This window comes from Humulus lupulus, chromosome 9 (genome assembly GCF_963169125.1).
Source record: "Humulus lupulus chromosome 9, drHumLupu1.1, whole genome shotgun sequence".
Lineage (NCBI taxonomy): Eukaryota > Viridiplantae > Streptophyta > Magnoliopsida > Rosales > Cannabaceae > Humulus > Humulus lupulus.
Window position 1 is genome coordinate 159,995,067 of NC_084801.1, and position 24,117 is coordinate 160,019,183.

General features: G+C 33.9%; 3 protein-coding genes across 4 annotated transcripts; all 3 read left to right on the forward strand.

The window, feature by feature from the left end:
• The first annotated feature begins 593 nt into the window (after nucleotides 1-593).
• On the forward strand, nucleotides 594-13,305 carry LOC133800815 (uncharacterized). Its single transcript, XM_062238881.1, has 24 exons — nucleotides 594-1,172; nucleotides 1,552-1,623; nucleotides 2,478-2,521; nucleotides 2,600-2,711; nucleotides 2,884-2,955; nucleotides 3,517-3,579; nucleotides 3,702-3,779; nucleotides 3,877-3,969; nucleotides 4,128-4,247; nucleotides 4,953-5,039; nucleotides 5,216-5,425; nucleotides 5,529-5,576; nucleotides 5,969-6,223; nucleotides 6,739-6,845; nucleotides 9,192-9,436; nucleotides 9,682-9,750; nucleotides 9,880-9,944; nucleotides 10,073-10,242; nucleotides 10,390-10,468; nucleotides 10,703-10,958; nucleotides 11,521-11,566; nucleotides 12,075-12,183; nucleotides 12,463-12,525; nucleotides 13,047-13,305. The coding sequence occupies exons 1-24, from the start codon at nucleotides 834-836 to the stop codon at nucleotides 13,125-13,127; spliced, it is 2,883 nt and encodes a 960-aa protein (XP_062094865.1). The 5' UTR covers nucleotides 594-833; the 3' UTR covers nucleotides 13,128-13,305.
• A 138-nt stretch (nucleotides 13,306-13,443) lies between these two features.
• Nucleotides 13,444-18,840, forward strand: LOC133800816 (uncharacterized). Of its 2 annotated transcripts, none has more exons than XM_062238883.1 (5): nucleotides 13,444-14,011; nucleotides 16,061-16,957; nucleotides 17,075-17,853; nucleotides 17,948-18,453; nucleotides 18,541-18,840. In XM_062238883.1, exons 2-3 carry the CDS (start codon nucleotides 16,061-16,063, stop codon nucleotides 17,138-17,140), a joined length of 963 nt encoding a protein of 320 aa, XP_062094867.1. In that variant the 5' UTR covers nucleotides 13,444-14,011; the 3' UTR covers nucleotides 17,141-17,853; nucleotides 17,948-18,453; nucleotides 18,541-18,840. The 2 variants fall into 2 exon arrangements, with proteins under 2 accessions (XP_062094867.1, XP_062094866.1); XM_062238882.1 differs by lacking the exon at nucleotides 13,444-14,011 and adding an exon at nucleotides 14,837-15,170.
• Nucleotides 18,841-21,535: 2,695 nt separating this feature from the next.
• LOC133800817 (uncharacterized) lies at nucleotides 21,536-24,039 on the forward strand. Its single transcript, XM_062238884.1, has 2 exons — nucleotides 21,536-21,744; nucleotides 22,188-24,039. Exon 2 carries the CDS (start codon nucleotides 22,376-22,378, stop codon nucleotides 23,780-23,782), a length of 1,407 nt encoding a protein of 468 aa, XP_062094868.1. The 5' UTR covers nucleotides 21,536-21,744; nucleotides 22,188-22,375; the 3' UTR covers nucleotides 23,783-24,039.
• The last annotated feature ends 78 nt before the right edge of the window (nucleotides 24,040-24,117 follow it).

The following is a 24,117-nucleotide window of genomic DNA, read 5'->3' on the forward strand; positions in this document are numbered from 1 at the left end:
GACATGGGTACCGACAAGTAGTGGAGACATCCTCCTGACACCTGCTTCTGTACGGGGTGTACGACCACAACCTCTGAAGCCACTCCCCTGACACAGTACTTATGTACCACTTGGTCCCCTGGACCACTATGTATCTAAGGCCATTAGAGCCTACTATAAAAGGAACCCTAAGACCACCTGAAAGGGGGTTGGGAAAATTCATTGTAAGGAGAGGCTATTGAGAAATATACCAGGATTTGCTCCATCATTTATCTGTGTCTACTTTTTCTTAAAGTTTATTCTTAGTTCTTACAAAAACCTCACTCGACTTACCTTTGAATTTTCCGATCTAATTTCGTTGACGAGATTTCACCGTCAACAATTAAAATTATCAATTAAAAACTTAAAATTTTGTCAAGACAATTAACGAAAAGGATATATATGTTTTAATTTCACGAATTGATTGTTTAAAAAATAAATTAAAATCAATATGGAAATCAAACACTGAATTGACTTAACAAAAAGCAAATTTATTTTACACATTATTTAAGGAAATTTTTTTTTAAAAAAACATTAAAACGCAATGGTGGTCGGACGTTAATTGCATTTTGCGTCAGCACTTTTATTGCATAATAAAGAATAGAAAATAAAAAAGACAATCCCAACGGCCAACCAGAACGACGCACAATTCTCCTTCCAAATCTTGTCTCTTCCTCATTCTGCCGTCCGCTGAACCATAATATGAGAGAGAAAAAAAAAGCCTCTAGTCTACTACCGCATTTCATCAGTCTCACTTTCTCAGAGTTCAAAATTTGCGTGACCTCTGATTCTCTACATCTTCTCTTTGATCAGCCATGTCCATCTCCTCCATCGCAGCATTCGGTTCGGGCCTCGCCCTACTTCGCCGCGCCGGAAATGATGTTCCCGAGGACTTGTTCGCGCGTTTCCCGAACTTGTTGAGATCTGACTCTGAATTAAGAGCTGCTTGTTTTACGATTGCGAGGACGCGGTTCCGTAGTGGTGTTAGTGTTATTGGAGTTCCACGCGCCGTCGCGGAGGCGGCGGTGGTTGAGCCAGACGGGGAAAGGAAAGAGAAAGGTGGAATTCTGCGAGTTGGAGTCGTCTGCGGAGGTCCTTCCGCAGAGCGAGGGATTTCTCTTAACTCAGCGAGATCAGTTATTGATCACATACAGGTAATTTGAACCTATGAACTTATATGTATAATGTATGTGTATGTATCTTCTTCTTCTCGCTTTCTTTGTGTTTCTTTATTTTCTTGTCTTTAATTGTAACTAGAAATATGAATATTGTGTGATAATCTTTAGTACAGTTTTACTTCAGAGAAGAGGAAAAAGTACTTGGAAAGTTGTCACTTAAGAATTTGAAAATGATGCCACCGTCTTTAGTTCTGTTTGGCTTCGGAGAAATTGGAGGAAAATTAAATGGAAAGTTGTGACTTAAATTTTAAAATGACGCTATTTATCAAGACGAGAAAACTGAGGTTCAATTTTATTGTATTTTCGGGTGTACGTGTTTGGAGTAATAACTAGTTACTTTGTTTCTCTGTAACAGGGTGATGATTTGCACGTCAGTTGCTACTACATTGATTGTGATTATAATGCGTATGCAATATCATCTGCTCAGGTCTGATTTGAACGAACATTCAATACTTCTCTTTTATTTTATCTTTTTGTGCTTACTGGCTCAGTGTTTTAGATTCTGAGGCTTTGAGCTTTAATTTGGGGCGTTTTGTTGTTTATTGAAAGTTCTAGTGTATTTAGATGTATCATTTAAAACCAGTTTACAAATTTGTATTAACCATTGTTTTTGGGTTTAAGAAGATACTGTTACATGATTCAGTCAGTAGACTTTTGCTTTTCTTTTTCTTGATACTCTATTGAGAATTGTCAATCAGAGCTTTAAATGATGGTTTTTGTGCTTGTAACTTTTACCTATAGTAAGCTATCCAGATCGTGAAAGTGTTAGGAATTTTTTCTGCAAAAATGGATTAGAGCAGAAATGGAGGAACAAAATAATGAAAGAACTCTGTAATATTAGCTGCCCTGGATTTCGAGAGCCAGGAATCCCTCCCAAAGCTGGTTACAGCTACTTAAATTCTCTCCTCCTTCTCTACTAACTCTCACCCCTTATTTACTAATTCCCTCGGTACATCATAAGCCATACACCTTACTCCCATACAAACCCCTCCCACACACAACTAAATCTCAGCCACGTGTCACTCTCTCACCCTTTCCTCTCCTTGTGTACACATAGGTGATAGGAGGTCTATCAGAAAGTTTAACATCTGTTTTATGGTTTGGTTCTATGTCTTTGTTGAGGGATTTCGATTAGGTTGACTGATTCTTTGTTTCTTGATCTCAATTATCTTTTGCAATGCAGTCCCAAATATTTATTTAGAGGACGATACCTTATCTGTGCAAATTCCTTGTTGTGATAGTTCGAGCATTTCTTTTATTTTCATTCTTTATCGATTTCAGGTATACTCAAACACTCCATCAGATTTTGACTTTAAACTTGAAAGGTATGGATGGGTTTTCTTCACTATAAAGTTTTATCTTGTTTCAAACAGAACTTTTAAGATTGCTTGTTTTATCCACAGCCTTGCCCAAGGTTTCCAGTCTTTGTCTGATTTTGCTGAACATCTAGCTGCCTCAGTGGACATAGTATTCCCTGTTATACACGGTCAATTTGGTGAAGATGGTGGGATTCAGGTGTTGTATAGCATAATTTTTTCATTTGATTTATTTTTTATTACAAGATGTATATATATCTATAAATACACATTTTTTTTCTTTTATATTTATCTGAATTTTTTGTTTTTTCCTTTGAAACAGCTGTAAACTAACAGAACATTTTCATACTGCTTTGACATGTTTGTTCCAGGAGTTGCTGGAAAAATATAATGTTCCTTTTGTTGGCACAGGTTCGACTGAGTGTCGTCAGGCATTTGATAAAGTAAGAGTGACTTTTGTTTGATATTATAATTGAACTTAGTTTCCTTATAAGTTCTTTGTAGCTGCATTGAGATAGTTTATTTATAAATATGAACCATGTTTTGAAGCCTTCACTAAAATTTCTGACAACTATATTTTCACTTATTATGACGATATCGCTCAAGGTACAGTTTGAGTCAATTCCTAGTAATTTTTTATCCTAATTATACCTGTATGTTGCATGTATATTTAACTTGGGTGCATGCTATTTTCCTCATTTGTTCAAAATGATTACACCAAGCCCAACTTTTATCTGGAATTTCTATGAGCTGATTGTACTCTACCATTACCCTGGAATGACACTGAATATATCAAGGTTCCATAACATATTCTATATCTAGTGTACTGATATAACTTATAAATACACTTTTGCAATGTTAAATTTGTCAATTTATTGGCATGAGCCTTTCCTGTTTGTGTTTGTATCATAAAGAGTCCTAGATACAATTTGTGACACCTACAAGAACTACCTTGATTGTACTCTACTGATATATGTACCATACTTTGTATCAACCTATTGCAGTACAATGCCTCATTGGAACTCAGCAGACAAGGCTTTGTCACAGTACCTAGTTATTTAGTGCAGGTACCATCTCAACTGAGTTATATTTTGATAATTATCACAATTTTGTGATATTTATGTTGTACCTTTTGAGCTTAATTTACTTTCTACTTTGTTGATTTGTTACAATTTTCCATACCATGCAGAACGGTGAAGCAAATGAATATGAACTGTCAGAGTGGTTTGCAAGAAATCAGCTGGACGCTAATTCAGGGAAAGTTGTGGTAATGCACATTTTACTGTTGTGACTGAAAGATACCGCTAATGATATAGCTGTTTAACATATTCGGAGTTTGGGCCTTCTCTATGGTTTTATTCTAGGTAAAACCAGCACGAGCAGGTTCAAGCCTTGGTGTTAAAGTTGCATATGGTGTGGATGATTCTCTTAAGAAGGCTGAGGCAATTATATCAGAGGTACTTCTCATTTCTTAACAGTTACTTTTCCGGTATTTGTTGTAAAACTTTAAACGTAGTTTATGGAAGTGCAGAATGATTGTATGCTATGAATGTGATAGCAAAATTTTAAGCAACAGAAATCTTATTACATCAATTTTTTTTATCATTTTTGGCAGGGAATTGACAATAAAGTCCTAATTGAAGTATTTCTTGAAGGGGGGAGTGAATTTACAGCAATTGTTCTTGATGTTGGGTCTGGTTTAGATTGCCAACCTGTTGTACTTCTGCCAACTGAGGTGTGTGCTCACGATTTCGTTTGCTCAATTTTATTACTAAAGAAAAATGCTCCATGCCTACAAAAAAAAGTATACAAAAGATGCCATACTCTCTCTCTCTCTCCCTCTCGCCCTCTCTCTCTCTTATTGACAAAACTACTTGGTCACAAAGTTCATTATCATTTGGACTTCATGAAAGCTTTGTGGCTCGTGAGGAAGGTTCTGTATAAAGGTGTACTGGCAGTCAGTGAATTGATAACGTAGCTATTAATTAGAGAACCTTCCAGCCAATAAAGATCTCCGTAAAATTCCTTGCATATTATACATAATTGTGTGTCAGGTGGTTTTGACTCCCCTAGGTACACTTTTTTTTTTCTTTTCGATTGGTTGTTTGAGATTTTTTGGAATTTCTGAGGTATTGTGAACATATGTTGAAAAATATTTCTTAGAGTAGAGACTCCAACCTGTTCCTAAATTTCCAATTATTTGAGTTCCAGAAATCGCTTTTTCATGATATTTTAACTTGATTAATGAAGCAATATTAATTATTGCTGGTATATAATCAGCTGTTTCCTTAATTTGTAGCAAATTTTTTTATTATTAAATTGAAATAGTTTAGTTGCTGTGCCCGTAAAACTGTCTTAATTGAAATGAAAAACTGACTAAAAAAAGTTACCTATCAGCTTGATATGATTTATGCTTCTTTAACATGTTTTCAACGTGAAGGTGGAGCTTCAATTCCACGGTAAAGTTGATGTGAGAGAGAAGGATGCAATTTTCAACTATAGGAGGAAGTATCTCCCAACACAGCAGGTAGAGCAGAATATCTTTAATTTTTCCATCACGTATATTCCTGCATTTTTACACGCTTATCTGCATAGACTGCATAATAACATCATGTGCTTAGTCTATCTATTAATGGCTGCACATAATGTCAACCGTATTTTTTTTTATAGTGAATGAGTTCCCTTTTCTTGTATATCGAACAGGTTGCTTATCATACGCCACCCCGTTTTCCTATTGATGTTATTGAAACTATTAGAGAGGGAGCATCACTATTGTTCCAGCGACTAGGTTTACGTGATTTTGCACGAATTGATGGGTGGTTTTTGCCTAATTCTGTTAGCGTATCATCATTTTCAGAAAGTAATTTTGGGAAGACTAAATTCGGTACAATAGTATTTACTGACATAAACTTGGTAAGATAGTCGTTAGTTATATTTGTTGGTCTCATTTTTAGTATTTTGTTCTCAGAAGATTTCCTTTTATTAGTTTTGTCTTTATCCTTTTTATGTGTTTCAGATTAGTGGAATGGAGCAGACCAGCTTTTTATTTCAACAAGCTTCCAAGGTACTTAAAAATTAAGTTATATGCTTCATCTAAAGCCATGGTGTTTCAGCAAGAGTTTCTCATGAGTCATGATTTAGTGTTTTGACACTCTTATAAACATGGGAAAATAAAATCCTACATCTCTTCATTCTACCTTATTCAATACAGATTCATTCATCAATTATTCTGTGGCCATTCAAGTCTCATTTATTCTTTGTACGGAGGACTGAAAAGGTCTACGGTTGTTAAATTTTGATGCGAGTCTCGATTGGAAAAATGATGAAATTCTTATTACATAGCTGTTTTGTTTGCATGAAAGGCTTTCTGTATTTTTCAATCTCGTGGCTATTTTCATGCAAGTCCATCGATTTTGTGCCTATGAATTTGCATCTGAAAAACTCTTCTGTACTCAGGTTGGGTTTTCCCATTCCAACATTCTTCGGAGCATCATTTACCGTGCCTGCTCACGGTTTCTTGAGTTTGCATCATTCAAAAGTGTATCTCATTTTTTTCCTAGAAGAACAAAACCATCCCTGCTTAGTGAGGCACTTCCAAAACGTGAAGGTGTTCGCAAAGTTTTAGTCATTTTTGGAGGAGACACATCAGAGCGGCAAGTATCTCTTATGAGTGGTACAAATGTTTGGCTCAATTTGCAAGCTTTTGATGATGTAAGTACTAGACTGCTAAGTACTATATCTCACTGACTCAGTAGAAAATGGAAAAAAGGGGAAAATTAAGCAAGAATTTATTTGTATTTCATGAAGTTGCGAAGTTTCAGTCTTGATGTGCGGTACTCAAAAATATTATTTCAGAGATTTTTCTTTTTAGTTATTGTTTTGACTGCCAAATCAATGATATTTTCCGAAGTTTAATTTTGTTATTGCAGCTCATATCTCTTTATGATTTTAACATTAATCCTGAATCTGGGAAGATGTACTCAAGATGATTTTCATCATTCCTTGCTGTAGAAGATGAACGGTCATAAACCAAATGGTCCAGCATTCTAGGAATTCACCATTTTAGATATTTAGATAAAATATATATTTTTTAGTTGACAATAATCAATTTCTTTTAAATACATTTCACATCCGTTTATGGTACCTTATAGATAATTAAAGTTGTTTATTCTATCAATTTAGAGATCTAAACGTATAATATTGTCAATTCTGTCATTTGGATGTAGCTTGAAGTGATTCCGTGTTTGCTTGCTCCTACTTCTGGATATTCAGTTATTATAGATTCAAACGAAAAGGAAGTTGAAGTAAGCTCCAGGACAGTTTGGTCACTTCCGTATGTTTCTCTTTCCCTTGGATGCTAGTCATATAATGTTTCTTGGTACTACGAAGATCTAAAAGTCTATTTAAATGACGTTTATTGTTTCTGTTTGTCAGTTTGCTTTTTTCAATTTCATTCAATTTTATTTTTGGGCTGCGGTCCCATTCTTTATGCTTTGTAGCATTTAGGTCTCAAAAAGTTGATTTTGTATCACTTAGGTCTCCAACATTTTCAAATCATATCATTTAGGTCCTTAAATATTATTTTTGTTTATATTTTCTTTAAAAATACATAAATAAAAAAATAGTAAATCATTCTTAAAATGATTGAATACTTAATTTATGACAATAACTAACATGACATGAGAAAAAAAAAATCATGGCATTTCTAAAAATATTTAATATTTTTATAAATTAAATTAATATTTTATTAAAAAAATATTCTTATCCAAATCGTTGTTTTATAATTAATATTAATAACTATACTATCTCGATTATCTTGATATTATCAATTTTTATTATATTTATGTTTTTTTATTTCATATATTCTATTTAAAACTTAATAATAATGCATATAAATTTATTTATGTGCATTTCTCTTCTATATAAAAAGTGTGTAGATAACATAAATTCTTAGTTTTAACGGTTTTTTTATTTTTTCCCGTTAACTTTAACAGAATATTCTTATATTTAACAAAATATTCTTATATTTAATTGTAGATTGTAAATATGACTTAAACTTAGATAAAATTAAATAAATAATTAATTAAACAAATTAAAATAAGATATTTTTTTTAGATATTTTACAATAATAATTATTTAAAAGTAATAAAACCTTAGATTTTATAACTTAAATAAAATTTAATTAAACTTAAACTTCACGTATTAGAATAATATCATATTAAATATATAATATAATATAATCTACTATCAACTAGCGACAAACTTAAATTTAAAATTTACTTATAATATTAATATTATATTAAACATGTAATATATAATCTCTAAATTCAAAAACTATAACAAACATAAACTTATTAAACAAAAAATAATTAATTAATTAAAATAAGATATTTTTAAGATATTTTATGATAATTTAAATAATTAAACCATATTTATTTAAAAATAATAAATGCATACATATAATTTTTTTATCTTATAAATTTATGTGATAGTTTATTTTTTATCAAGTGATTGGAGCTCTTTTTCTTTATTAAATTCATCAAAGTACATTGCGAGATATATTAGAAACTAAAAATAGTTGATGGATGTATACTATTGTCTACACTATGACTTTTTCTATTCTTATTTTATTTCGATTATTAATTTCTTCTTAAATATTATTGTAATTTATATATATGTCATGTAGCCATGTAAATATATATCTATGTCAATATTGTGTTTAGATGTCATTTATGTAGAGATTATTGATATAAATATTTATATATATTATAGAACTATAATTTATTCTATTATATATTTATATATATTTTAAAACAATGAACCAATTTTTATTAAAATGATAGACGATGTTTACAATTTTAAAACTAAGCAAGCATGCATTGTACATTACTTCTACCTAGAATGTATATATATATTTGATTAGTTTTAAGTTGCATTATAGAAAAAATGCAAAATAAAAAATATTTATAATCTCGTGATAGTTCAGTTATTAATATTAAAAATTTGTAGGTAAGAATTTTTTTTAATGAAAAACTAATTTAATTTATGAAACCATTAAATATTTTTAAAATGTCATGAAAATATATTTTTTCAATGTCATATTTGGTATTATTATAAATTAAATGGTCCAATTTTTTTAAGATTGATTCGCTATTTTTTATATTTTATTTATGTATTTTGAAAGAAAAAATAAATAAAAATATTATTTAGAGACTTAAATGATATGATTTGAAAAGATTGGGGACCTAACTGATACAAAATCAACTTTCGGGACTTAAGTGTTACAAAGTGTAAAGAATGAGGACTAAAGCGGAAAAAAAACCCAATATTTTTTGCTTGTTTGTATTTCCCTACTAGACTCCACCAAAATGGGCTTATAATGAGCAAAGTAAAACTGTTTGATTTATTGAAATAGATATGCTAGTGATTTTCCATTGTTGTTGCATGCATCTTTGCGTGAGAATATATATAAGCATTGTTGTTTGTTGATTGTTGTGTCATTTTCTTTGTAGATTCATAGTGATTGAAATACTTATCATGTGAAAAGAATGTTGACATATAAAAATATGTAAAGCTGATATGAGGCATCATGAAATCAACTTCTGAGATACGATAGAATCCTACATCTTCATCCCTATTTTTTAAATACAATTCATTATGGCTTTTGTTTTGTGTACAGCTATTCTCTTATTCTAAGACACACAACAGAGGAAGTTCTTGCTGCATGCATAGAAGCCATTGAACCAGCCCGGGCTGCATTGACATCTCACTTACGTAACAAAGTGATGAAAGATCTTATGGAAGGTCTGAAGGCTCATAGCTGGTTTAAAGGGTTTGATATTAGTGATGAACTTCCAATGACATTTTCTTTGGAGCAATGGATCAAACATGCCAAGCAAATTCAGGCTACAGTGTTTATTGCAGGTTTTCCCTCCTCCCAAACATGGAATTGCTAATAATCTAATGAATAGATTAAAAAGGAAAATACGTACACATGATAAATATGGATCTAGCTCCAGACACAATTAGACAGCAATTGTAGTTGTGTAGTTGTCATAACCTTTTAGGATTACAAGGACTTACTCATCTGAATAAAATCTCAGTTCAGTTACAAAGTCATGAAGTTTCTTCTTCTTCTTTTCTTATTTTAATAAAATCAAATTATGTAGTGCATGGAGGCATTGGTGAAGATGGTAGGCTTCAATCATTGCTGGAGGATGAGGGGGTTCCTTATACAGGTATAATCTTGGCAAGACGTGGTTGTTGTCTTTGTTTTGATTTTTGTGATCTAATTTCACCATGTTTCTTCCTGTCTTTATTTTATTTTATTTTTTCCTTCCTCCCATCTTCTTTCTTCCTAAATAAAGGTCCAGGAGTGATGGCTTCAAAGACTTGTATGGACAAAGTTGCAACATCTCTTGCTCTTAGCCATGTATGATAATTGGTCTCTTCTTGAATATCAAGACAAATAATGTTGCACACAGATGCATACTTTTGTTCTAGATATGGCTTGCATATTTTGCTACAAATTGAAGCATTGTAATCTTTTGTCATAAACAGCTTGCAAAGTCTGGAGTTCTTACCATAAATAAAGAAGTGAGAAAAAAGGAGGATCTCCTGAGAACCCGTACGCTCGAAATGTGGCATGATTTGACCGCAAAGCTTCAGTGCAAAACACTGTGTGTTAAACCAGCAAGAGATGGATGTTCAACAGGGGTTGCAAGGTTATGGTAGGTCTATATTCATGTTTTAAAACAGTTTATCATCTTCTAGTGATAGTAGGAAATTCGGCGAACATGTCTGTGTTAATCTCATGCAAAGGTTTGACTATAATTAATTTGATTGGACCTTCCTCAATTAATATTTTGTTAACGCAGCTGTGCAGAAGACCTGTCAGTGTATGTTGATGTATTGAGGGACAGTCTTCTAAGGATTCCTCCAAATAGTTTGTCAAAGGTATAGAAATGTTTATATAACTTGTTGACTTTTGCTTAATTTGTAGCTTCTGATACCAGAGTTAAAACCATTCTCCATCTCATAACATAATGAATTGGGTTTCCACTATTATCTTTTTTTTTTTTGAATCATCCTCAATTATCTTTAAACAGCTATAGTAAACAATATTTGGACTATGTAGTGCAATTGCTCATTCTCTTAATTTCTGCTGTTTCCTGTATGATGGATTTACAGGCTCATGGGATGATTGAGATGCCAAATCCTACTCCGGAACTCTTGATCTTTGAACCTTTTATTGAGACTGATGAGATAATTGTATCATCTAAATCTACTGATGATTATCCGCATCGGCTCAAGTGGAAAGGACAGAGTAGATGGGTGGAAGTAACTGTTGGTGTTATAGGAAATTGTGGATCTATGCGCTCTTTGAGTCCTAGTATCACTGTTAAGGAAAGTGGTGATATTTTATCACTTGAGGAGAAATTTCAAGGTAAGTTTTACTTGGTAATCCATTCTCAGGTTTAAGGATATTCTCGTTCAAGGATAAATGTTTTTAGCAATGATCACGTGTTTGCTTTGTATAGATATTCCAGTTTTAAGCAAACGTCTCTTATGAATAATTCTTGCTGTGATGATATAACATTAGACTAAACTACAAAAAGTGAATAATTCTTCCAGTTTCCACTTTCTAAGCATTATGAAAATTTACTACTATGGTATTTATTCTTTCTTTCTTTTTTCTTTTTTCTTTCTAATTTTCCACCGTGATTCTTATTTTTCTTTCTTCCATTTATTATAATTAGGCCCTAAGTTCCAAAATCCATTTTGTCAGTTTAATCTGTCAAAACTCATATTTTTTCTTTGCAAGTGATAGAATTGTGAGTTGGAGACTTAGGTGATTTAAATGCTAAAAGGATGGGGATTTTAAATGCTAAAAAATCATAATTTAGGACTTAAGCCTAATAAGTGGTAAAGAATAAGGACTATGGTTGAAATTAACCCTTTGCGTCTATAACTTTTAAATGTGATCTTTAAATTATGCTTTTTGGCAGGTGGAACTGGCATCAATCTGACTCCACCTCCATTATCCATTATCAGGTTAATCAAATCCCTATTCCCTGGAAAACATATTAATATATAAATATTTATGTATATTTATAGTAATGTATTTCTATGAATTGTGTATGGATTTCTCTTCTAGTAAAATAATTGTTTATAACTAGATTTGTTTCCCCTTACTTTTCTTGGGGAGGGGAGAGCAACAGAGATGATTTCTTCAAATACATTTTGATATAAGCCTTTTGATGCTAATGAGACCTAAATATAGATATATTTTGAATCTAATTCTGATGATATATCCCCTTCCCCTGCATGCATGCATTAACGTTATATTGGAGCTGTGATGTAGAGTTCATGTATGTGCTTTTGACTTGTTTGTTTTGAGGATAGATGTCGGCATATGTTCTGTTGAATTATTGGGTACTCCCATCGAAAATCTACTACCCCACAGGGTTTTTTCCCCCTAAATCTTTCATTTTCTTTAATTGCGTGGTACATTTCTCTCCTCGTGTTGTAATATTTTGTTTCCTTGTCCTCTATTAATCAGCAATGAGGCATTAACGAGATGTAAACAGCGTATCGAACTAATTGCAAGCACACTGCAACTAGAAGGATTTTCACGAATTGATGCATTTGTAAATGCAGACAGCGGAGAGGTATAATTTCATCTTACATTTACACGCTTCCTTTGGGGCTAAAGAATTGTTTTGTCAACTATAAGACTAATATATGCACACACTTCTATGCATTAAGATTGGATGATAGTATATTAACATGATCATCCAACTTAATAAATATCTTATTTTTTTACTTCTCACAAGAAATTGTTGGTTCATTTGGGTAGTGTCTGAGAGACCAAATTCACACAATGTCACATTATATTCAAAACCAAGTTAACTTGCTTTTCACTCTTTTCCCAATTTCATTTTCTGCAGGTATTGATTATAGAAGTCAATACTGTTCCTGGGATGACACCTTCTACTGTTCTGATTCATCAGGTAAAATTTGGATCTCTTGCATTTTTAAGCTTCTATTTTGTGGGGTGAGAAATTGATGATTCCCCCTCCAGCGAAAACATGTTTGATAGTTCAAATGGACTTTGGATTTTCAATTCAAAACCCTTTATTACATATTGATCAAATACAGAACATGTCTAAATTCTCAAATGGATGCAACACAAAAAGTTTTTGTGTTGCATCCACTTGAATGGTGGTCACTTGCAGGGTTTTTGTCAAAAATCCTGCAAGTGGCCACCAGTCAAATTCTTGTAACTCTTTATCTGAAAGAACAGCAACAAAATCACAACCAAATGCCATATATGGCATGGTTTGGTAATTCGGAATAGAAAAGGTAAGGGCTGGCATAGCACTGATTATGAAAGCACACTCGGGCGGGTTTGATTTGTAAATTTTGTGTACAAGCATATGCGTGCATCCATTCTAGCAATCAAATGCTGCAAAACATTGCAACTATTGTCAGTTCTAATTGCTTGGACATTTTCTTTTTTTGTGCGTGTCAGGCATTATCGGAGGAACCCCCAATGTATCCTCACCAATTCTTTCGTACACTACTTGATCTGGGTTCAGAGAGGTCCCTGTAAACGTACCACCATTAATTCTTCAGGATGTTTTTATGATAAGTCTATCTTCAAAATTTCATCCAGCATTGTACTTTTTAAGCAGATATAATGTATTCTTCTGAATTCGTCAGTTACCTTTTTCTTTTTGGTTATTCATTCTCAATGTTACGTATATATAGTTTGGCAAAAGTTTTTTTTTTTTTGTTTGGCTTTTTTTTAAGGCAACAGCATTTTGCTCTCTGAAAGAAAAAAAAAAGTAAAGCTAACGGAAAAAAAAATTATTAGGATCGTATGTTAGTTATGTCCGTTGTTATTTAGTTAGATTCTTTCGTGTTAAGTTGCTTCAGTTAGTTTAGAGTTTGAGAGTCCTCTTTCTTTTGTATATATAACAATCCCTGTTCTTAGTTTTTCATTAAAAAAATAGACAATTTCATTTTAGCTCTCTTTCTTCATTACGTTATATATATGTATATATATATAAAAAAAAAAAAAGAGTTCGAAAGGGAAATAAAATTCACATCTTTTACTCAACATTTTAAATTTCTTTTCAAGTAATGGCTCAATTTAGATACAGCGAAGCAGATTCCAAATTTGAATATCTGTTTTTTTTTGGGTTCCTTTTAGAAACAAAACAAGGGGCACTATATCAAAAGAAGGAACGAAATACAAGCAATACTCCAACAAACAAGATCAAAACGAAAGAGACCGGAGATGCTCAAAAGAAGAACCAAAAAATAAAAAATTAAAAAATACAGCAGAGAAATGATAACTTGTCCAAAAAGGTCCTAGTAAAAAAAGCACCAAACAGCAACAATAAAGAAGATGAGCAGACTACGGCTAGCTACTGCTGAGGATTTCAGGATCAAGATTACCCACCTTAATCATGATGCCTCAGGAGATGTCAGGTAAGTATGTCACTTCAAGATTTGTTTTGAACCTTTTTTACCAATGAATATTTTGTTAGGAAAAGAGTAAATATATATAGATAGATAGAAAAATATTTTACTGAAATACTATAACAGAATCTGATCACTTTTTTTGAACCAAGTTTCCATCTTTTTTTAGCATTTTGTTATATAAAGTCCCTGCAGTCATTTTTAATAAAAAAAAAGGGGGAGGGAGAGGATTTCTGTTTTTTTGTATTCACTGCGTCTATTATTTTATTTTGATGGAGATTCAGTCGATCCAAAGTTGAGGGAGGCACTTCTCAAAGGGAAATTTTATCCTATATCTCTTAGATATTAGAGTATCTCCAACTCATAACTATATATATATATATATATATATATATATGGTGTTGCACCAATATCAAAACTAAATAATTTTTAGCACTATATTTTTTTTTGCATTCCAACCACAACACTAAAAATTACACCAAACAATATATTCTTTATTATTATATTATTTTTTAATAAAATAAAATATTCTTTTTATTTTTATATTATTTTATCCTTTATTTATTTTCTTAAAGTGTAAAGTAAGAATTTTCACACAAATTAAAATTAATTATATAAAAAATTAATTATGAAATATTTGAAATTTTATTTAGAAAATTAAATTATGTTTATTTATAATTTAAAAAACTCATTATAAAATATAGACTCAAATAATACTCATATGTTTATATATATATATATATAAGATATAAAAAAGATAAATATATATATATTAAAAAAAAATGTTTTGCCGTGTGAACAATGCACGACATATATGCCGTGTCACTGTTGACACACGGCTAAATGCAGTAAACTATCCCGTTTGGTTGGATGAATTTATGCACACCAACCTCATATATATGAGGCAATAGCGTTCGGTTGGTGATTGCCTTATAACATACTTAATTTTTTTTAAAATGCTAATATAACTTACTCTCCCAAAGATATGTCATTTCTAATTTTTTGGACAAAAACACCCCTAGCATTAAACACTCTCTTCTCAGCCGAAGTCTCTCATTTCTCTCTCAATAGAAGCCCTCACTCTCGTCACATTCTCACTATCTCTCTTAGGCGAAGCTCTCTCTCGTTACAACTGCCGTCGCCACCTTCTTCTCCATCGTGGGCAATGGTAAGTCAATTTTTGTAGTTTTTTTTAAAAAAAAATTTTGAATCGTAATGTATAAAATCGATGAAATGGGTTTGATTTTTAATCTTTATTTTGCAAAAATGTAGCTTTAAATGGGTTTGATTCTATGTGCATCATTTTGGAAAATTATGTTTAAATTCTGCAAAAATTTTGTGGGTCGATGTTCATTCGATTCCACATCTATGCCATTTCGATGCTTCATCGATGGTAATTCGATGACATACAGTGCATGTGTAGATTTTTAAATTATTGAAAAGGAGTTCATCGATGCGCAATCGATGTTCCATCGATAGTATTTCGATGGACCAATAAATGAAGGTAATAGTCCATCGATGATTACATGATTTTCATTTTTTTTGTATAAAATCGATGAAATTTCGATGATATGTCGATGCTGACTTCGATGCAATTTCGATTATAGTTCGATGATATTTCGATGCTTTCTTAGTTTTAGTTATATTTTGATAAATCTATTAATTTCGATGCTATGTCGATGTTATTTCGATGCCATTTCGATGGTTGTAGGAGCACATTAATTTGATGGTGATGCATCGATGTTAATTCGAGGCTATGTCGATGCGATGTCGATGGCTTTTATATGTTATCTACTTGAAAGATATTCGATGCTCCATCGATGCTATTTCGATGGTATATTGATAGTATTTTGATTCCATTTCGATGGTACATCGATAGTTTGTTTGTTTATTTGTAAGTGGCTTAGTTAGTTGTATATCGATGGCATTTCGATGGTATATCGATAACATTTCGATGGTATATCGATAGTATTTCGATGGAACATCAATGACAACAACAGACTGAGTATTTTTTTTGTAAATTCAACTAATTCTCTATTTTTTTTTTATATTTTGCAGATGCCACCCAAATGTATCCCACTGCTTGAGATCCCTATAGAGGATCGTTATGTCGGTCATATGACCTATAGGGGTTCCAGGAGGTTAACAAAATTGAAGAAAAGGTTTGAGGGGCATGGATTGTTGGGGAGGGTGAATGAGTTTGTTTTTGGACCAGTCTTCACAGCCCCTGCCTTTTCGTTCTTTGGAGCATTGGTGCACACACTGCTTTTGTGGAAGGTGAAGTCTCTGCGTGGCGATGAGGTGCACTTCTTGATGGGCCCAAACTTATGTAAGTTTTGGGTGCACGAGTTTGTCATTATCACTGACCTGAGCTGCTCCTGTCCACCACTTGCCGCTGACATTCAACCTCACCTTACTTCCTCCCGCCTAGTTGATACATATTTCAGTGTGGAGCCCAAGAAAGACATTAAGTTCAATGTGTTGGAACGAGCTTTTAGTATGTGTGATATACTTGATGATTTGTACAAGCTCGGTTTGTTTTACTTTGTGGAGGGGATACTATTGGTCGCTGAGTACGACAATGCTATTTGGCGAGATTCATTGTCGATGGTCAATGAATTAGATTATTTTGAGAAGTATCCGTGGGGATCCCTTTCATTCGATACAACTGTGAAGCAATTCAGTAGAGATATGAAAGTGATTGGTGCTACAATACCTTGTAAGAAGGCGAAGAAGATCATTGAGGTGGAGTCTTCTAAGGGTGTTCAGGTGGAGGCAAAGTACACCTGCAAGGGGTATCTACCAGCCCTGCAATATTGGGCATACGAGACGATTCTTGATTTGCATAAGGAATACGCCAAGCCCTGTGGATTCAAGTTCCCTAGGATGCTACAGTGGGAGAGCATAGGCCAGCCGAAGCATTTGCATTTGAAGGATGCACTTGCGAGGAGACATGTAAGTTATATTAAATTTAAATAATTCAAGAAGTTTTGAATTATAGTAATCAACTTATGTCGTTTCTAATTTGCTTGTTTTGTTTCCATTACAACTTCTCTGCATTTCTATCCTAAGGCCTCGACCAGACGAGCGAGACTTCTTCGGCACCATATATCAGAGGACAGAAGGGGATGCTCCTAGGTATGCGATGCTGCAGGATATGATCCAGCTTGCAACAAAGGATGGAAGACCTTATGATCTTGAGGCAGAGGCTGCTGCGGTGGCTGAGATAGCCGTGGAGGCTGGCATATTTGTGGAGGATGCCCCGACGGAGACTACTCCAAATACTAGTGGAAAACCTACTTTTGCTCCTGGGGCTTATGAGGTTGTGTTGGGTGAGATGGGTAGACTATCAGGTGTAGTGGACGAGGTTAAGGCCACTCTAGGTATCGTCCTTAAGAATCAAGAAGTCATATTAGAAAAGCTGGCAACACTTGGTGGTATACTTACTCCTGCACCTACTCCAGTAGAGGATGTAGAGTACGACATTCTCCCCACATGTTACGAGCCTCCTGTTGGAGAAGCCACACCTTCTTAGCTAGTGTAGACGATCTTAGGCACGACTAATCCATGAGTTTTTACATGTTTTAAAGAGATTAGATACTAATTGCTCCCGTTACAGGTAAACGCACTAGACAGAGACCAGTAAGGTACGAGAACTATACTCCAGCAGCCAAGAAACCAAAGTTCAAGGACCCAGTTACGATCCATCCTTTAAAGGTGTTGGATCAAGATATGTTGACAACTTTTAACCGATGGGTACTCGGTGAGATTGACAACAATAGACCGAGGAAGTTGGAATGTTGTGATGGCACCCATGTTTGGTTCTGGAAGTTGAAGGTGGCAAAAGAATGGTTGGCAGAAACTATAAGTCTTTTTATATTTGTTAGAAAATTTATCTCATTTTAACAATCCACTCTTCCTTAACGATACTCTATTTATTTGCAGCATCTCGACGCTGCGAATTATCTTATACGGAGACGTCTTTTTGAGTTGCCGAGGACGTACCCCGTGAAAGCCACCGTACTTGATTCATCATTTGCACAGTATATTCCTGCTAGATATGATGACTTTAAAAACAAAAGCAGGGCTTACCAATGGGATGAGGACATTCTTAATTTCTTGAAAGGAGATTGTAAAAAATACAAGAAGCCTTGGAGTGATTGCAACAAGGTCTACTTCCACTGGTGCTTGGAAAATCGTCATTGGGTCCTTTGCGAAATAAATTTCACTAACTGGATGATCACTGTATTTGACTCAGATCATTCCAACTTTAGCCATAATAAGTTGTCTGAGTTAATCGAGCCTTGGACTAGGATGCTTCCATCTTTACTCAACGCTTCCGATATGTTTAAAGGACACCCAAAGTTGAAAATAGCTAGACCGAAGATCACAGTTCCAAACTTTGATTGGCGGTGCATGTCCACTGATATTGTCCCACAGTTTAAAAGCAGGTATTTAGACGTACTAACTTCAGATTTTCATAACACTGTTCTCCTTTAAGTTTCAATACACTCACAAATGTGATTTCTTGGTTTTAGCGGAGATTGTGGCGTATTCGCCATCAAACACTTGGAGTTTATTCTTGGATACATTCCCTTATCATATGCCATCGACGACCACATTCAGTTTTTAGGGATAAATTATGCATCAACATTTTTTATGAGAATATGTACGCTTGATGTTAGAACATCTATTTTGATTTCTTTATGTTAGAACATTTATTTTGATTTCTCCTTAGTTTTGTTTATAAAAAATGTCATTTCGATGGCTATTCGATGATACACAATAATATATTTCTCCTTAGTTATGTATATAAACAATGTCATTTCGATTGACAAAATCCATTCATACACAAATAAAAAGATTAACAAAGTCCATTAATACACAAATAAAGCAAACGCCAGGTCCTCAACTTCCCCAAATAAAAAGATTAATAGTACCCAAATAAAAAGTTTAACATTGATGCCATAAAATTTAAACACAAACTTTACAAGTTGCCCTATTATTGCCTAGACCTCCACAAATGCTGCACTTGCGTTCTACAACCAATTTATCTCCATTGGAAGGATGACGTTTCTTCTTAGGCCTACCTTGTTCCTTCTTTGTACGACCAACCGAATTTTTCTTTTGAAGCATGAACAGGTACGATGGTAACTTCCGGTAGGATTCTTCCACTGTCCCTCTGCATAAGAAAGAGTCTTCTCTCAGCATCTCCAAGCTTTTCCATATGACAACTCAATGCCATAATCATTCTTAATGTCTTCTCTTATGTTGCCATGTATGCATTCGATCCAGTGTGATATTTTTTCTTTATGCAATGACCAATAACCCAAGGTGCAGCTTGGCGATGACATTTATGTTGGAGGTCAAGTGAGCAAGTGTGTTTATTGGTGAAACGAGTTATCTCGAACATATCAGATTTAGGCATTCTCTTTCCCCTCAATCTCCACCCACAATCAGGATCCTTGCAAGTGATATACCAAACTTCAGTACCTGACTTCTTCACCACAAACTCGAAGTTCTGCTTCATTGCATACAAGTGTGCCTTCGTCTTCAACTCTAACTTGTTCTCAAAAACCTTCCCAACTTCTATTACTTCACAACTCACTCCAGATAACGTGGGGATAACATAAGAGGGGCATGGGATATCTTCAGCAGTATATGCTGGAGAACTCCATCTATTTCTATCGTCTTGTGTAGTTGGACAACTGCTCTCTGAGCCAGTAGTCCTCCGTCCTTGGCTTTCTTGACGTCTTGGCAAGGGTTGTACATTTAAGTTATCTACTTGAACCACATGTAACATCGACAACCGATTCTCGAAGTTATCATCAGAACTACTGCACCCCTCAACTCTTTCATCATCATCACCAAAATGGACAACTGGATCGTCATTGACATAAGACTCATACTCATACCCATCATCATGCGGGAGATTTGTTGGGGGAAAAAAGTTTCATTATGACTAGGACCTCCCATGCATACACTTGGCCCAGGAGGTGTTTGTGGAACAACCGTGCATGATTGATTATGATTTTCCATATTAACACTCGCTCTAGGAGATGGATCAAGAAAAGCAATGTTCTTTGCATTCGAACTAACACATAAAGGAACCCGATGTCTTAAGGACTTTGAATTGTCAAGAATAAGAGCACTAACTCCTTCATCATCTGTGATTTCAATGGGATCTACGCTAAAATCATTGCATGTAAACGACACTTCCAACTTTAAGTCAAACAATGACCTATCCACTTTCAGCTTTGAATACAACTTCTCCAATAATTTTATGTAGCCAACATCAATTGGTACATGTATTATAGTGTTCAAGCCAGCTTTGAAATTCCATTTCTCTCCTTTTCGTTTCCAAACACCGTTGTAAGAAACAATTATATTAACTATGGAACCTGCAAATTTACACACACAAAAGCATAAGAAAATTATAAAAATAAAGTGTAATCAATGGTAAATCGATGATGAATCGATGCCTATAAAAATCTATATTGCAGTTCAACATTGATGCCACATCGATGACATTTCGATGCATAATCGATGCATATGGTTGCCATATGTACGTGATTCAATTTTGATGGTATATCGATGCTGAACCAAATCAACATATATGACATCGATTCAACATCGATATACCATCGATATTATATCGAACATAACATCTAAATTATATGTTCGCCCCAACATTGAAATTTCATTGACGTGCCATCGATATACCATCGAAATATCATCGATGTATAATCGATGCTAATGGTTGCCATCTGTACGCGATTCCATTTTGATGGTATATCGATGCCATATCGACGTTAAACCAAATCAACATATATAACATCGATATACCATTGATATCATATCGAAAATAAAATCTAAATTAGATGTTCACCCCAATATCGACATTCCATCGATGTACCAATGACATACAATCGATATACTATCGAAATGCCATCGTTTTTGGAATGACACCCACATATTTCCAGATCCAAAGAACAGATAAAAAAATGCAGAAAAAATACCATACTCAACAACGGAACAATTCGAATCTAATATCTAACCATGACATTTCATATTCACAAGTAGATAAATGAAATAATACTTACCCATAATTTTTTTCTCTTAAAAAAACATCAATAATGACAAGTTCTTCACTTGAAATGAAACTTCTAGATTCGAGCAGTCCAATTTTTTTACCGATTTGGCTATGAAAATCGACAATGATTGCTGTGAAAATGACTATAAATGATGGATAAAAGAGAGATAAAAAAAGAAATATGTGAATTGTAAAATTTTACTAATTTATGAGGGTAATTTTGTCTTTTATTTAATGAGAGAATTTTTATGATGGTATTTAACTATATTATGATAGTGTAAAATTTCCCTTCTAAAATCTCGGGTGGAAATAGTATTTGAGGAATTGGGAGAAAGTAGTCTCAACTCTCAAATCAATAATTACAAACCAAAGAATAAGTCTGTGATTCCAGATAACAAACAAATAACGGTCCCTCTTTTCAAAACACGAGAAGCGACAAGTCTTGAAAAGGCGCCTTTACTATTCCAACGTCTATTATATTTTAATATGATTTTTCTTTTTTATAGAAAATATTCTCCAACCTTCTTCAACAAAGATACATAAATGAAAGCCTCAAACTTTGAAAGGCACGGCCAACTTTTATTATTTTTTTAATTATTATTTCTTCTGTCTCTTCTGCCATGCCAAGTATCCATGGCTAACCCCTGAGGTATGTAAGCCTTCCATTCATTTTTATAACACTTCTAGTTTCTGGGTTTTTTCCATATTGTTGTAACTTGCCTCTAACTGTTTATATAATGTATAATTTGGATCAAACATAAGTTGGGCAATACTTTTTCTCTCTGGGTTTTTTTTATGAAAAGCATTTCCTTTTTTAATATTCTAGTCTTGGCTTTCAATTGGCTGTTAGTTAGACATAAAACCTACATTTTTGTTCATTTACATAATTTTATTTTTTGGGATTGAAAATTACTCTGAACTTGCTGGCTTAAGAACTAGTTTATGAATGAGTATTGTGTTTTGATCATTATATTTTTAGATTTCATGAGGAGCCCTATACATTCGTGTTGAGTTTAAGAATATCATCTATAGTTATCAGCAAAAGATGAGGGGTGAGACTCCAAAATATTAAGTATTCTTTGAATTTGATAGGTATTGAAGGTCTGGAAATTCTCCATTGAGTAGGGGTTTTGAAGCTTTTCATGAATGATAGTAAAGCTGTCTGCTACAATCTTGGCCTTGTCAATAGTAAGAATCCCTATTAAGAAAGTTGCAGTGGTTTTGGGATTTTGGGTCAAAACTTTATTGCAATTTCAAGTGTTGATTAAGTAACTTCAACCATGAATGGGGGTGGCTTGACAAAAGTTCCAGATAGTCTAATTTCTCCATCAATAAAATTCCCGAAAATCACAGTTGAAAGAGAAGAAATTTCAGGTTTTAGAGGACATTTCAATCGGATTGTTTCTCATAAAGTTGATTGGGAAACTATGAACAAAGGCTGCAAAAACTGGATCAAGAACCCTCTGAATATGGCCTTTCTTTTATGGGTTAGTTGTGTTGCTATCTCAGGAGCAATTCTTTTTCTTGTAATGACAGGAATATTAAACAATGTCCTGACAAAGAAATCTGAAAGAGATGCTTGGTTCGAGGTCAGTAATCAAATCATCAATGCTCTTTTTACTCTCATGAGTCTGTACCAACACCCAAAGCGTTTCCACCACCTTGTTCTTCTGTGTAGGTGGAAATTAAAGGATGTATCAATGCTCAGAAAGATGTACTGCAAAAATGGTACTTACAAGCCTCAAGAAAGGGCCCATATGCTGGTTGTTATTGTGCTACTTCATGTGAATTGCTTTGCTCAATATGCCTTATGTGGACTCAACTTAGGATACAGAAAAGTTGAAAGACCTAATATAGGTGTTGCTATCTGCCTTGTAATAGCAATTGCAGCCCAAGCAATTGCAGGTGTCTACTGTATTGTGAGTCCTCTTGGAAAGAAGTATACTTTTGAATTTGATGAAGAAGCACAGGATCAAAAACACACTAATGGTGTTGCTCAGTTGAAGAGCTCATGTCTAATCTCCTTAGAGAAAGAATACTCATCTGAGCATGAACCTGAATGGAAAGGGGGGTTACTTGATTTATGCGATGATGGTGTTTCTATGACGCCTCTTTATTTGCTATGCGGTTTTTGTGTGTTTGGTTGGAACATGGAAAGACTTGGATTTGGTAACATGTATGTTCATATTGCAACTTTTTTCCTCTTCTGCACTGCTCCATTGTTGATCTTCGGCTTGGCTGCCACCCATTTTGATAATGAGATTATAAAGGAAGCTCTTGGCCTAACCGGTGTTGCGCTTTGCGTGTTTGGTTTGCTCTATGGCGGCTTCTGGAGAATCCAAATGAGGAAAAAATTCAACTTACCGGCGAATCACTTGTGTTGCGGTAACCCTGCAGTGACAGATTGTGCTCAGTGGCTTTTCTGTTGCTGGTGTTCTCTTGCTCAAGAATTTCGGACTGCTAATTACTATGACATGGTGGAAAGTAAGTTTTGCAAGGCTGCTGCTGTCTTGCCCTTACAGCACGATGACAAAGTAATTCAATTAAGCATTTCTAGCTCTTCCATTCTGCTTGGGAAAGAAGGCTGCTCGCAGAGTTCAAAGGTAGACAACACAGTTATTATAAACAACTTCATGAAGCCACCTGTAACATCAACAATTCAAAGAGAAGATAGCAATATTTTGTGATGATGTTATTGGAATGTATTATTGAACATGATCAGGCTCTTCAATTTTCTGGTGGAGGAGAGAAATGTATGTATGTATGTATGTATGCATTGGTTAATCTTTCCTATGCGTATTTTGGGGTAATTTGTTGCAGATTATGTGATAAACAGCAGCTAATTAAGCCCAACTTCTTGCAGAAAGATCATATCTCACGATATAAAAACCAAAGACAATATGTGTTTGCAGGGATGGAGCAGAATAAATTTTGAATGGGATTATTTCATTAATTGTTATTTTAGAGAGGGTTTGAAGGGAGTCTTTTTTTCTTTTCTTTCTTTTTTTAAAAAAAAAAGGAG